Below are 16,248 nucleotides of genomic sequence, written 5' to 3' on the forward strand. Positions count from 1 at the left end.
ATCATAAATTTGAATCATATGCTTATGAAAAGAAAAATATAATTCGACTTTCCAAAAGTTTGACACAATGTAAATCACCCTGGAAATTCCTAGACTCATATGTTCAATCTATTTCATAGACACTCCTCTCTTCTTCTTCTTCTTTTTCTTTACCTTCATCTTTTTCCTCATTTTATTCTTTTTCTTTCTTCCTTCAATTTCTCTTTCCTCTTATCTTTTCTTTTATTATCTTTTCATGAACAGTCCTAGTACTTTAGATCTTTTAAAACGATTCAATTCTACATTGCACAATATAACTGAATATTTGTTATACTAAATGTTTTGTTTTATTTTTTGATATCCTGTACTTGAACTGTTTCTTATATTTTTTCAAAAAACTCAATAAAAAATATTGAACTTAAAAAAAAACATGTCCCTCATTTCACTTCCATTCTTGCCAGCCAAGTTTAACAAGAAATGTAATGTTTGTTCGTTGTTCTAATTCAAGCTCCAACATTCTTGTGACAGCACACAAAAACATGCAACAATAATAAACACCACTCAGCAAGACACTGCCACACATAAACATGAACACAGCAGCGAGACATTGATATACCAAGCTGTTTGTACAGTGTTGCTTCAACTAATAGCCAATCTGTCGATCAAATCGGGAAAGATTCCAGAGGACTGGAAGGTGGCAAATGTTACGCCGATCTTCAAAAAAGGTTTGAGGGGAGACCCGGGAAACTACAGACTGGTGAGTCTAACCTCGGTACCGGGAAAGATAGTAGAGGCGCTGATAAAGGACCGCATCATTGATCACCTTGACAGACACGGTCTGATGAGGACCAGCCAGCACAGTTTCAGCAAAGGCAGATCTTGTCTGACAAACTTACTGCACTTCTTCGAGGGAGTAAACAGGCAGATAGACATTGCATATCTGGATATTGTATATCTGGACTTTCAGAAGGTGTTCAACAAGGTTCTGTATGAACAACTACTTAGGAAAATTGCGAGCCATGGAATCGAGGGTGAAATACTCACATGGATTAAAAACTGGCTGGAGCATAGGAAACAGAGAGTGGGGGTAAATGGACAATACTCGAACTGGAAAAGCATCACCAGTGGGGTATCGCAGGGCTCGGTGCTTGAACCCGTGCTCTTCAATATCTTTATAAACGATCTGGACAACGAGCGAGGTGATTAAATTTGCGGACGATACAAAGTTATTCAGAATAGTGAAGATGCAGAGGGATTGCGAAGATCTGCAATGTGACATAATCAGGCTCGAGGAATGGGCATCGACATGGCAGATGAGCTTCAATGTGGATAAGTGTAAAGTGATGCATGTCGGTAACAAAAATCTCATTCACGAATCAGGATGTCCAGAGCAATACTTGGAGAGACCTCCCAGGAAAGGAACTTGGGAGTTCTGATTGACAAGTCAATGAAGCCGTCTGCGCAATGTGCGGCGGCGGTGAAAAGGGCAAAAAGAATGCTAGGAATGATAAAGAAGGGGATCACGAACAGATCGGAGAAGGTTATCATGCCGCTGTACCAGACCATGGTGCGCCCTCACCTGGAGTACTGCGTACAGCACTGGTCGCCGTACATGAAGAAGGACATGGTACTACTTCAAAGGGTCCAAAGAAGAGCGACCAAGATGGTTAAGGGGTTAGAGGAGCTACCATACAGTGAAAGATTAGAGAAACTGGGCCTCTTCTCCCTCAAACAGAGGAGATTGAGAGGGGACATGATCGAAACATTCAAGGTACTGAAGGGGATAGACTTAGTAGACAAGGACAGGTTGTTCACCCTCTCCAGGGTAGGGAAAACGAGAGGGCACTCTCTAAAGTTGAAAGGGGATAGATTCCGTACGAACGTAAGGAGGTTTTTCTTCACCCAGAGAGTGGTGGAAAACTGGAACGCTCTTCTGGAGGCTGTCATAGGGAAAAACACCCTCCAGGTTTTCAAGACAAAGTTAGACAAGTTCCTGCTGAACAAGAATGTGCGCTGGTAGGGCTAGTCTAAGTTAGGGCATTGGTCTTTGACCAGAGGGCCGACACGTGAGCGGACTGCTGGGCATGATGGACCGCTGGTCTGACCCAGCAGCGGCAATTCTTATGTTCTTATGTTCCTTGTTTGTTCACATAGATTAGAACATGGAGACTTGATTGTCAGTTTGAATGCTTGCCCTAGATTGGTAGCATGGAATGTTGCCACTATTTGGGTTTTTGCCAGGTACAAGTGACTTGGATTGGCCACTGTGAAAACAGGCTACTGGGCTAGTTGGATCACTGGTCTGACCCAGTAAGACTATTCTTATGTTTTTACTCCGCAAGCAATCTTAAAAGGTCCAGAGGGCATTGCAAACTGCTTGGAATTCCAGGTGATTGATATGGAGAGCCCTCTCCTGAGTATTCCATTAATGTGCAGGGCGTTGAGATGGGCTCCCCAGTCAAGCATGGAAGCATGGGATATTGTAAAGGTGATCTTGGACATTGGTATCTAATTCTGAGATCCAAAAAAAAGCTTTTCTGCACATTGCAATGGACATGGCTGAAGTCTGGGAAGTGATAAAGGCATCGAATGTGGATCTGAATACATATTTTCTGTTCTCCAACAAATTATTGGTCAGATGTTGGAAAGGTTTGATGGAAGATATTGCTCAAAGTTTGACAATTGTTTAATCAAGGATGGCAAATAAAAGGTCATGTAAAAACTCTAAATTGCATATTCTTGTTAGCTACCATTGTTGCTTGGAATACCCATCTGCCAAATTTTTCTAAGGTTCTGCTTTCTCTGCCTGGCAAAGTACTGGCATATATAGGAGAGCCATTTGCTCATTTTAGGATCAACTCAACTACTAGAGATTGATGCTGTAGTTGAGGTCTATCAAATTTAGGACATGACTATTCTGTATAGTATCCAATTTACGTGGAACCACTTGAAAAGAGTGTAGGGTTTTCTAGTTCTTAGCTTCCTTCATGAGTTTGTGTAATGGCACTTTGATGCAACCGTAGTCTAAGAAATCCTTGAACTCTTCCTGAGGTTTCTCTTCAGACTCCATGTTAATAGGTAGTGATTGCCCCATTTGTCCAATAAAGCTGGGAAAAGACAGACTTTCAGGTGGGGACCTGCACCGAGGAGGTGGTGGTGAAGTATACGATGGTATCTCATATAACTCATCAGCAGAAAAAAAAAACTATAGGTATTTATCAGAAGAGCGTGGTAACAAATCAGAATCAGAGTCCTCAATGTCAGCTCTTCTGGTAATGGGGCATTGAGGGGAGTGTCGGGAGTGAAAAACGCTAAGGAGAAGTTGGTGTGCTCCGCTCTCTAGAGTACACCGCAAATGTTGAGCATGTTTTTGATGTGGAAGATCGATGCCTTGATAGACTGCTTGGCTGATGCTCAGTCTGGGCTAAGGCTGGGAGTGACAATGTAGAAGGCTGTACAGTAACCAAATCAATTTTTGCTGCAGTAGTGTTTGAAGCTGCTCTTGCAGCATTGGCACCAGTACTGATATTGACAAGGGTACATTAGGCGATTGTTGAGTTGGGTGTAGAGGTGTTGGGGACCTCGATGCCAAAGAGACAAACTGTAAAGAAGGCAATCGGTCATCGGTGCATTGACATTTGGAGTGCAACAATGAAGATGACACTTGAGACAATGCTGATGCATGCCTGGTGGGGGAGACATGTTTGTGCTTCTTAGTTTGCTTAAGAGGCTCCCCCGATACCGGTAGCACCGAAGATGCAGTAGAATGAGTCAACAAGGCTGGTGCCAATGTCAATACTGGAGTAGTGAAAGGTTAATCATCAGGACTGGAGTCTCCAGCCATGCTCAATGTCCCTGAAGTTGTACCAAACAGTTTTTCAAACTTCAGTTTTCTGGCTTTAAGTGACCTCTTAATATGAGAACAGAGTGTGCATGAAATATCTAGATAGTCAGGACCCCGATACTGTACACATCAGTAGACAAGGGAACGGGCTAAAAAGAGTATGAAGGCCTGAAAACCCAAAGTTTGGGGAAAAAAATGCAATTTTAACTAAAACAAAGGAATATGACAGAAAACAAAATATTATGATAAAATTGACATACTAATAGCTTCTTAGCTCTGTAGAAAAACATAGCTTCTTAGCTCTGTAGAAAACTAAGAATTGCAGGTCCCGCAAGGAGACGTTGGGAGACAAGGCACCAGCACACAGATGGTATAGACGGTCCTGTGCACTTTTGACTGTTTGTACTGGGCACTGTTACCTACATGTGAGATTATGATGCCTGCTTGTCCTCGGACAACAGAATATACATACATTTCTGACATTCAGCCTATTACTGTAATATTACTTACTGTACCACTTGTTGAAGATTCTCAGCATTTTTTCCATCATCCTTCCCTCCTCAATTGACTCAAGTAATCTAATTCTAATCCTCCCCATGGCCCACTGATACATTCCTAATACCTGTAGGCTGTATGTGTAAGGGAGTCTTCAGGTTGGGTACACATTTCCACTTAAGCACATATGTATTCCACAATTCAGAGAGGCACTACTTCCCTCTACCATTATTTCAGGTGTTTATAGACATTTTTACTGCAGAATATCACACTCCCATAAAACTGAACTCTGATACACATTTAAAGAGAAAGTAAGGCAACTGCCGTCAAATTACAACATACACTGTCCCAGGACTCCAAGTCTGCCACTGGTTCAGGACATGAATGTATCTTTGACTCATGTGAATGCCTTGATAAAGACTTCTCCTTCCATACCTGGGCTCCTCAGAATGGCAGAAAGTGCAGAAGTGCTGCTATGGCCAAAAAGCCTCTCATGCATGAGCTGCCTCTGCCGAGCTTCCTGTTCCCGGCGCAGTGCCTGGGCCTCAGCTGCTATGTCTGGTGGCATCACAGCCAACACACTGTCTTCCATGTCCTCAAGTACGCTGCGACGCAGATCTGAGGGCAGTGTTTGGATGAAGGTGACTGGGTCCATTGGTGTGTCTGAGGTAGCACTCTGTGCCAACTCCCGCCGTTGCTGTTCTGCTCGCTGCTGTGCCAGTACCTACAGCAGACAAAGAAAGGCAGTCAGACTAAAAAGGAGTGAAGAGCAACCAGCGAGTCATTATGGAACCATCCCCTCAACTCTGTTCCCTCTTCACTGCCCAGAATCCCTTTCTTTCCTACTCATCATATTTGTTTCCCCAACAAGAAGAGAATATAATGAGCAAATACCTCCTCTTGAATGGCTGGTGGAAGTGCTGCCAGGAATTCAGGGCTGACCTCTGTCACACCAGCATTTGCTACCATGGGAGGGGGAACAGTGGGGGTCGTAGTGGCAGTTGGAGGAGCCCGGGCAGGTGGTCTGATACCCAGTTGGTTCTGGAGGACCTCACGCCTGATATCTTCAGGTAGGGCGGCCAGGAAAGAAGGGTCCACGCCTTCTGGTAGATTGATGCCTTAATGGAGAGAATATGAAGTAAGTATGGAAGAAGAAAGAAAAAAGTACAAAACATGCAAAGCACATGAATGGGGGTCATCACAAAAAAATTTCATTCACACCATTGTAAGAAAAAAGTGATCACATCACAACTAATCACATTTGTTTCAATTCAAACACTATGCCAGATAAGCAAGTGCTTATTGCTGTAGGCCAAGTGTTTTGCACACTGCCTCTAATATTTTAGACCTCCCACTCACCCCCTAGAAGATGAGTTTCACAAATGCCTTGTACCCACCCTCACCTGCCAGCGGATCCTCCTCTTCACTGCTAGTTGAGGGGAGAGGCTCTTCCAGGACGCCTCTGACATCTGCTCTCAGGATGGTCACAGATATCTCTCTGTTGGAGGAGCTGTCTGCAGAGGCTGGAGGAGAACTGTGGTAGGGAGGATAGGAGAGGTTTGCTGGAATTTGATAAAGACCAGCAAAATACTTCTGCAGTGTGTGGAAGAAAGATACTCAATCACCTTTATTAAACATTATTAAGCAAGCCTACTGAGTGATCCTCTCTCCTGTAAAGCACAGGACTCATCTCTGATTTCACCTTGATAGTCAGGGTCTTACACTGATACCTGTTATTCCGGACAAAGAATAATTTCTATTAAGCTTGCAAAATTATTTTGAAATAGTACACAACTGGGTATCAGTAAGTCAATTAAAGTTGAACAAGGATAAAAAAGTTCTTTGCTGGTACACCCAGTTCATCAAGATACTATATATTGATACCTGATTTTTAAGAAGAAACTTTTCCTTTAAAGATATTGAGAATCATTATAGATTGTACTTTATTGTAAATACTCTAGTTAATTAAAAAAAAAAAAAAAAAAAAAAAGCATGAGCAGCTTAAGTCAGATAAATTTTTCTTTTAAGAGATTTTATCAATTTAAATTAGTTGCTCAAGCCCTGACCTTATCTTAATTAGACAATTGCAATGTGCTATATGTGGGCTGTTCTGAAAAATTGATTAAGACATTTCAGACCTTATAGAATACAGCCTTGATTTACTGTATTCAGCTAGATACTTCAATAATCTCTTCTTTATTTTCAATTTTGACATCTTTATTTTAAAAATCACAATGGCTTCCAATTTCTACTCAGCTTACATTTAAGACCTGCACTATAGTTTTAAAAAATGTTTGTGGTCAAGCCTCCCAGTATTTGTTTGATTTGTCGTCAGTTTCAATTGACAACAACTATATCTGAGATAACAATTAATATTATACTTCCTGATTTGAAATGGTGTCAGATGCAAAAAAAGGTTAACATATAGTTTTGTTACCAGGCAACTAAGGTATGGAATAAGTTACCCTTGGAATTTAGATTGAAATCTAATTATATGTTGCTCCGGGAATTGCCTGAAAACTGTTTTCTCCTAAAATGTAAAATTGTATAACTTTGTATAAGTATTCTGTATATCATAGGTATGCCTAGTCCTTTTTTTCTCTTTTTTTGTAACCAACACTTTACCACTTTTGGTAAATATCAACTACAAGTATTTATTGATATTCTTCACTAATATGCATATCAAACAGCTTTCCTATCCTGTCAGTCAGTAGTTTCTATTAGGTAACTCACCTGTAGCAGATGTTCTCTGAAGACAGCAGGTAGCGTATACTTACGTATTCTCACATCTGGCTGATATCTGACAGAGCCCGGTGCAGGCACTGTCCAGTAACAACATAATAATATAGTACATGACTGCAGATAAAGACCTGAACGGTCCATTCAGTCTACCCTGTAATTACATGCAGTAATTTCATTATTAAATTATTATTTTTTCTCTGTTATTTCTGGGCCATTGACCTTAGAATTCCACCTGATACTGTCCTAAGGTCCCAACTACTGGAGTTGTCATTGAAGCTCACTCCAGCCTATCCAAAGAATCTCCTTTGCAGGATTTATACTGTGAAAGTTTGCCCATTCATATTCTAATTAGAGATGCTCTGTGTTCATTCCATGCTTTTTTTGAATTGTCTCACTGTTTTCCTCTCCACCACCTCCCTCAGGAGGGCATTCCAGGCATCCACCACCCTCTCCATGAAAAATAATTTCCTAACATTACTCTTAAGTCTACCATCCCTCAACTTCAATTTATATCCTCTAGTTTTACCAATTTTGAAAAGATTTGGTTCTATATTACGAAGGTAAATCAAAAAGTAAAGGCAAAACACATTTAACGGCTTTACTAGATGTAACACAGCAATTAAACATATTTTTCCACATAGTGCCCATTTGTTGTATCATTTAATTAGCTTCTGCAGAGAAGTTGTTTTTCAGTTGCTCCCAAAGCCAATTGAGCACTGCTTCCTTTACTTCATCATGCTTTGTCTTTTGCTCTCCAGGCAACAGTGGATACACTCAAGTCTCGTCACCGGTGACAATTCTCTCCAGAATACTCAGATCTTCACACCGTCTCAGGAACCAGGTCTCAACTTCCACACGCTGTTGCTTATTTGGGAACCTATCGTGTACAGATTTTCCTGTATCCCAAGTCACCGTGCATTATGACAAATGCAGATCCATAGTTGATATCCAAATTTACAGCCAACTGAGACACCATTTTCTGTTAGTCTTCTCTAATCCAAGCATCCGCACTGTCAATGTACTCTTGTGTGCACTATGTTGATGGGTGACCAGAACTATATTCGTCGGTTACACCTGCTCTTCCCACTTTAAACCTTTTTATCCACTAATAAACCTTTCATTGATTTATGGTGCTATGTCCATACTGAGTTAATATCCGATGGTGAATTTCCACTGGTTCAATCCCTCTGCCCAAAGAGTGCACTACTGCATGCTGTTCTTCAGTGGTACAATCTTGCAATGGAGCGTCCATGTTTCTGACCTCGTGGCTGCCACACGACTACAGCCCAAGCGCTGCACTGTGCATGGATGAAATATCCAACAGGCAATTTACAAGAATATATGTTGCATTTTGCTAGCTCTGTTCTGGTTATCGCATAATTTAACAATTGCCTTTAATTTTTGATTCACACTCATAATACCTTTCAAAATATTTAAATGTCTATCATATCACTCCTATCCCTCCTTTCCTCCAGAGTATGCATGTTCAGGTCTTCTTTCTCTTCTCACACTCTTTTTGGTGCAAACCCCTACCATTTTTGTCGCTTTCCTCTGGACTGCATATATCCTTGGCCAGTAACACAATTCTCCAAGTGGATTCTCATCAATGACCTGTAAAGGGGCATCAATACCTCCTTTCTCCTGCTGGTTATGTCTCTCTCTAAACAGCCAAGCATCCTTCTGGCTACAGCCACTGCCTTGTTATATTGCTTTGTGACCTTTAGATCCTCATTCACTATCAACCCCAAAGTCCCTCTCCCCATCTGTGCATATCAGCCTTTCAGTTCCCAGCACATACATATATCCCTTGGATTTCTACTCCCCAAAAGCATCACTCTGCACTTCATTGCAGTAAATTTTAGTTGCCAGACATACCATTCTTCCAAATTTTGAAGATCCATTTTCATGTTTTCCACTCCCTCCGGTGTATCCACTGTTACCAATCTTGGTATCATCCACAAAAAGGCAAACCTTTCCTTCTAATCCTTCAGCAATATCTCTCACAAACATATTGATTAGAATCGGTCCCAGCACCGATCCTTGAAGCACTCCACTTCTAACCCTTCCTTCCTCCTAGCAAATTCCATTAACCACCCTGTCCATCAACCAGTTTCTAATGCAGTTCACCACTTTGGGTCCTAACTTCAGGAACCTTGTCAAAGGCTTTGCTGAAATCTATGTAAATTATATTTAGCACAGTTCCTCGATTTAATTCTCTGGCTAACCAAATAATTCAATCAGATTAGAAACATAGAAATAGACGGCAGATAAGGGCCATGGCCCATCTAGTCTGCCCACCCCAATGACTCTCCCCTACCTTTCTCTGTGAATAGATCCCACGTGTCTATCCCATTTGGCCTTAAAATCAGGCACGCTGCTGGCCTCAATAACCTGAAGTGGAAGACTATTCCAGCGATCAACCACCCTTTCAGTGAAAAAAGAATTTCCTGGTGTCCCCGTGCAGTTTCCCGCCCCTAATTTTCCATGGATGCCTCCTTGTTGCCACAGGACCCTTGAAAAAGAAGATATCTTCTTCCACCTCGATGCGGCCCGTGAGATACTTGAATGTCTCAATCATGTCACCCTTCTCTCTGCGTTCCTCGAGTGAGTACAGCTGCAACTTATCCAGCCGTTCCTCGTACGGGAGATCCTTGAATCCCGAGACCATCCGAGTGGTCATTCTCTGGACCGACTCCAGTCTCAGCACATCCTTACGGTAATGCGGCCTCCAGAATTGCACACAGTATTCCAGGTGGGGCCTCACCATGGATCTCCCTTTAGTTTACTATTTCTACCACCGGCTTCGAGTACTTCCTGCATGAGTGGAGGAACATTATGAGAGTTTGGGTGGAGCCGAACTGTTTGTGATTTCTGGTTTCTGGTATGCTGTGGATATTGCTGATTTGCAGAATGTTTCAGCAAAGGTGAGAGGATTTGAGGAGGACAGCATTGGACAGAAGTGGACTATATATGGGACCTCCTTGAAGATTTGTGTTCTAAGAGAAGCTTCTCCCATTTCCAACTCTTCAAATTCCTTCTGCTAGCAGCTAAGTACTTGGCTTGTTTTGCATTTTTGCATTTTTTTTTGGTAATTGTGGTTTTTTAAAAAAATTTTGTTGTTCACCACATAAATTATTAAACACTGTTTTGTTCTGTAGCATTGTGCTATAGTGAGTATATCTCTGTGCCTGGGTGAATGACAGTTTTTTCTCAGATATTTCTGAGTTTTTTTGTTGCCATTACAGCTGGACACAAGAGGAGCCTATGATTATTGGACTCTAGCCGGCTGGCTTGATTGTCTGGCATGGATTAAGTTTCTGTCTGTTGCTCTGAGGCTCGTTTTGATAAAGATTTGGAAAAGCCAGTGTTTTCAAATTTTGTCATAGGTGTGTTAATACTACATAATAATTTTTTTGTGACAAAAAATTCACCTTTTGGCTATTTTTGTGTAATTACCTTTAGTAAAGCCATGTTGTCTCAGATCTTGTAATCCATTAGATTCTAGGAATTTAAATATATTTTCCTTCAGCAATGCTTCCATTATTTTTCTAATAACCGAAGTGAGGCTCACTGGCCTGTAGTTTTTTGCTTCATCTCTGTATCCACCTTTTGTGAAGAGGGACTACATCTGCTCTTCCCCAATTCCATGGAACCACTCCCGTCTCCAGAGATTTATTGAATAATTTTTAAATGGAGCTGCCAGAACCTCTAAGAGCTCTCAGAATATCCAGGGATGGATCCCGTCTAGTCCCATGGCTTTATCAACCCTTCAATTTTTCAAGTTGTTCATAAACACTTTTGTGAATGATGTGGTATCCATTCCATTCTCATGTGTAATTTTGCCAGCCAATCATGGACCTATTCCAGGATTTTCTTCCTTGAATGTAGAAGTATTTGTTTAGCATGTTTGCTTTTTCTTCATCATTCTCCACATAGCAGTTCATAGAATCTTTTAGTCTTACAATTCCATTTTTCATCTTCCATCTTTCACTAATATACCTGAAAAATTTTGTCTTCCTTTTTTATATTTCTAGCTATTTGCTCTTCTGCCTGCGCTTTCACCAGATGTACCTTTCTCTTGGCTTTTTAATTTTTATCTGGTATTCCTTTCTGTGTTCCTTTTCTTGAGAATTTTTTATATTTCATGAACACCAACTCTGTTGCCTTTATTTTCTCTGCCACTAGTTTGGAGAACCATATTAGTTTCCTTTTTCTCTTGTTTTTATTTATTTTCCTCACATAAAAGGTTGGTAACCATTTTCATTGCTCCTTTCAGTCTGGACCACTGTTTTTCCAATTCCCTTATGTCCTCTCATCTTACAGTGCTCTTTCTTCAGATACTCCTCTAGTTTACTAAAGCCCACACATTTGAAATCCAGGACTTTGAGTTTTGTGTGGCTGCCCTCCACTGTTATATCAAACCAAATCCCCTAACAACAATAATTTTCTTGTTTGAGCTTTCTTATTTTTCCTTTAAGTGTGCTTTTCTTCTTGAGAGTGTGACTGCAGTAACTAATTCTTTTTCTCTTGAGCATTGCAATGCTCTAATGGAGCAAAACAATACTTTAGGTGCAATAAATTGTGAGGGTGGATGTTTGTGTCACATGTTACAGTTTACCAGATCCTATTGTGATCCATTTATTCCTGGATTGTTTTAATCTTTGAGGCAGTGGTGGTAAATTGGTATGATTCTGTGGAGTGACAGGAGCTGCTTTAATTGTATCCAATTCATGCTTAAGTTTATAGAGCAAAGCTGAAGACAGATGGGGCAAGCCCTAAGTCTCCAGACGGTGTGTCTTGAACTAAATCACTATAATGATTGCACTGACTAAAAGTCATCCTGACTGATTGGTGTGGGAATTGACTGAAGTATTTTTGATTATTGGGTTGTCTATCTATAGTAGCAAACCCAGGGGTAGGTGGGGTGTGGGGGAGAGTAGGTGGGATTATAAGTCCTTAATTAGTAGAGAACCAGGCAGATTAGAACCAAACTTCCCAAAAAGTAAAAGAAAAGAGGTATTATTAAATTAATTTCTTTTACTAGCTGAAAGTAGAGTAGAAGACTGAAGAGAAAGGAAAAGTATTAGATTCTATGCGTAAAGCAAAATCAGGAATATACAATTCAGGATTACTTAGCTCTTAAGAGAGTTGCTGTGCTACAAAGCATATGTGTTACCACTAAGGCTTTGTACCAGGAAATTAAAGTAACCCAGGAAATGGCCCGCTCCTAGCAAGACACTGGCTCAAGGCATCTATTCAAATGGTCTAATGACAAGCCAAACCCTTATTCAAATGGTCCAAGAGCAAGCCAAATCTTTAAGCTCACTTTACTACAGAGCTGAGCAGACAAAAAGATAGGATTTTTTAAAACCCAAAGCACCACTATCCAATTGAGCAGAAAACAGAATTTTCAAAACTTCATTTTAGTAGAGCATAAAAGCACAAGATTTAAAACCCAACCTCCTCTTACTGCATGCGCAGGGAAGGTCCTTCTTCAACAGCTGGAACTCTGGAAGGATGCAGAAACACAGGGATGCTGCCCAACACTGTGTGGGAGAGATGCCTCTCAGGCAACAGGAACACTACAGGTGTTCAGGAGAAAGTTTGGCACTGGAACAGCTGTAATCTGGATTCAGCACTTTCTTCAGGGCTTGGTCACATATCTGAAAGGGAGCAGCTCAAGCATAGCATAGCCAGCAGGCCTTATGATCAGGAACCACCAGCACAGAGTCCTCTCTTAAGAGAATGGTTGCCAGGAACCACCAGTGTGGGGTCCCTTCTTAGAGAGTAATAGCCAGGAACCACAAGTGCTTTTGGGAGTTCATTCTTATATTCGTTCGGACTCAGTTCCTATCTGGGAAGATGATGCTTTCTATGCCTCCTGTTCCGACTTCTTGACCTGAGCATCTCCAGAAATATCCTTAGCTATTACTTCAGGGAAATTCCAGAAACCTTAACGCCTCCTGGTTGGTGGCCCCCAGAATGTTTGGGCATCAAGTTGTCTGAAAGGGCAAGCATACTTCACAGATAAGACACTGAAGGAGCAGAAGTAGGCCAGAGGTTTGTCCTGCTTCAGGCACAGTATCTGAACTAGCAGATGAAATGTATTCCGCTCTATGTAAAAATCTATGTGCAGGCCTAAGTCTTACAAAACCCTATGTTCTCAACAACAGGCCATGAGGGCAAAGGACTAGAGGCTGAAATGTAGAAGGGACCCCCCATTCTGCATTATGAGAGTCTGAAAACACTCCAATCTCACAATTCTTCAGAATACAACTCTAGAAGGAGGAACCAGATCTCTCTCAGCCAGAATGGAGCAATTAGATCATTATTCCCTTATCTTGACTGAGTTATCAGCAAAGTTTTCTCTATGAGAGGTACTGGAGGATACACTTATAGAAGACCTTCCTCACAATGAAGAAAAAAGGCATCTGATGCTAGCCTGCCATGTGATCTAAGCCTGGATCAGAACTTAAGGGACCTTGTTGAGATGAGCTGTGAAAAGATCCACTGACGGGGTGCCCCATTCTTGGATGATCTTGCAAGCAATACCCATACTGAAAGATCGTTCATAAGGTTGCATTACCCTGTTCAGACTGTTCATGCCAGCTAGGAACATTGCTCATAGAACCATCCCATGAAGAGGGCTCACCGCCCACATCTGTACCACTCCAGACATAAGGGGTAAGATCCCATACCCCTCAGATTGTTCACATAACACATTGCAACTTGATTGTTGATTTGAATGAGAACAATTTGATTCTGTATCCACTCTCTGAAAGCCTTTAGAACATTCCAAAAAGCCCTTAGCTCCAGAAGGTTGATGTAAAGAGCTGTCTTCTGAGCAGACTACATTCCCTAGATGTGAAACCAATCTATGCGAGACCGACCCCCATGCATCAGTTGTTAACATCTTTAAAGAAGGTGGAATTTGGGAGTCCCATGGTCAAACTGGTCCAAACTGTCCACCAGAGAAGAGAATGACACAGAGATGGGTTCCCATGGCAAATTTGTGGGAATGGGAAAAAATTTAGTGCATTTACTACAAGTACAGGAGCAAAAGCTTTTACCACCCCATAGGAATGGTAAAAAGTCTTGCTCCTTAAAAAACCCCTCAATTACCACACCTAGGTCCGCATCTCTATGCTTTCCTCCCCAACTCCCCACGCTTATCTGTACCTTAATGAGCCCAGCTATGGACAATAATCTTCATAGGCCTGCTCTGGGATGTTCCTTCTGCAGAGTCCCTCCTTCTGATGGGGGAGAAAGGAATGCAGAAGGGATATGCTGGACATTTTATTTTTGGGGGGGAGGGGGGTTGGATACAGACACAGAGCAGTAATACTGGACACAGGGGGAGGGGGAGGGAAGCACAAACTCCCAATCTGAGTAACAGCGCTGTGACTTATGCTAAACACTTGATGAAGACCTTGGGAGCTGACAAGAGAACAAAAGGTAGAACGCAATATTGGTAGTGGTGTTTCCATATTTGAAAGATGAGATACATTTCAATACTTCCCAGCTACAGAAAATGAGAATAGGCATCCTTTTAAGTCCAGAGCGTATAGCCAATCTTTTTCCTGAATCATGGAGAAGGGTGCCCTGGCAAATCATCCTGAACTTTTCTTCAACCAGGAAGTTGTTCAGGGCCCTTAGGTCTAGGATGGGATGAAATCCCCCTGTCTTTTTAAGCACAAGGAAATACCTGGAATAGAATCCTATCCCTTCTTCCCCAGGTGACAAGGGTTCAACTGCACTGTCCTGTAGAAAGGTGGAGGTTTCCTTTATAAGTACCTTCTTCTGCTGAGAGCTGATGTAAGATGCTCTCAGTGGCAATTTTGGTGGTTTCTGATGTCAATGAAGAACATAACCGAGGTAGACTATTTGAAGAGTCCATTGGTTGGTGGTTATACAAGGCCACCCTTGTTGGTAAACACTCAGCCTCCCTCTCACTGGTAGGCCATCCATGGAAGCTAAATGGATGATGGCTACGCACTTCTGGAGCCAATCAAGCACTCGTCCCTTGTTTTGACTGGTGCGTTGGTTCATCTTTTGTATATGGGACAGACATGGAACAAGACTGGGGTTACTGGGTAGAGCAGGAAAGCAGCAGGAGTAATACATCCGCCACCTAGGCACAATCAAAAACCACCTAGACAGGATGACGATGAAGCTAGAGAATGCTGAGAGACCGAATGATGTCACTACGTTTCTTGATGGTCTGTGATATCCTCTACCTTGCACCCAAAAAGATTCTCTCCTTGGCCCAGTATATCCACTAACCTCTCCTGAATTACTGGTTCCAGGTCAGAGACGAAGCCATGAGAGTATGCATTCCCACACCTATAGAGAAGTGTCTGGCCGCTAAACAAAAGGTGACAACTGCCCCTGGCCAAATATGTCCTATAATCCAACTGCTTTTTTGACCAACTAGCAAAGCTGTGGCCTACAAATGAGGGAGATAATCCATATGGTGGAGCATACAGCACACCAAATACTTCAAGAAAGATCTCATATAGAGCTGTTCATAGTGGATGTGATTAATGAGCATCGAGGCCTGATAAACGTCCTCCCAAATAAGTGAGGCCTGATAAACGTCCTCCCAAATAAGTCTAGAGTCTGAGCCTCTCTATCTGGAGGAGCTAAGATGCATTTTTTAAAGATAGGCTGTAATGGAACTGTGACCCCCTTCCTTAGGAGGAGATTCAGAGTCTACGATGGATACCATCTCTGCACGAGGCTCTTCCTCAGTCTCCAACTTAAATGGGATGGCTGAAGCCATCTCCTTCACAAAAACAGTGAATGACACACACTCAGTTGGCGATTTAAATCTCTCTTAGATCTTCGTCTGACTCCTCACAAAATTCTATTAAGGGCAGAGTGAGTTTGTGCCTGCTCTGGCTCAAGTGGACCCATGTAATTGTTGACCATGTCCATGACCTGGTTTTGACAGATAGAAAAATATCAGCTGAGACACTACAGATATCCAGGGAATGTACTGGGTTTATAATTCACAAGCAATTGGGTATGCAGAAGCTGTTATCCTGTGGGTGCTCAAATGTTTGAATGCTGATGAGAAATGTTAGAGTGGACACTTCCAAGTTGATTTTGCAGCATTTTCAGCGAGCTAGTGCCAACTTTTTGGAATGATTAGTTACCGTTGTTGAAACATGGTTACACCACTATGA

General features: G+C 41.8%; 1 protein-coding gene across 7 annotated transcripts in view; it reads right to left on the reverse strand.

The window, feature by feature from the left end:
- Positions 1 to 16,248, reverse strand: part of HUWE1 (HECT, UBA and WWE domain containing E3 ubiquitin protein ligase 1) — a 779,197-nt gene that overhangs the window by 207,221 nt on the left and 555,728 nt on the right. For 5 of the 7 annotated variants that reach the window (XM_033921870.1, XM_033921834.1, XM_033921842.1 and 2 more), the window contains 3 exons: positions 5,716 to 5,852; positions 5,213 to 5,436; positions 4,754 to 5,042 (listed from right to left, as the gene is read on the reverse strand). In XM_033921870.1, the coding sequence (XP_033777761.1) occupies positions 4,754 to 5,042; positions 5,213 to 5,436; positions 5,716 to 5,852 (650 nt within the window). The remainder of the gene's footprint in view (positions 1 to 4,753; positions 5,043 to 5,212; positions 5,437 to 5,715; positions 5,853 to 16,248) is intronic. The other 2 variants (XM_033921880.1, XM_033921851.1) reach the window with 1 other exon arrangement.

The sequence above is a fragment of the Geotrypetes seraphini genome, chromosome 1, assembly GCF_902459505.1.
Source record: "Geotrypetes seraphini chromosome 1, aGeoSer1.1, whole genome shotgun sequence".
Classification (NCBI taxonomy): Eukaryota; Metazoa; Chordata; class Amphibia; order Gymnophiona; family Dermophiidae; genus Geotrypetes; species Geotrypetes seraphini.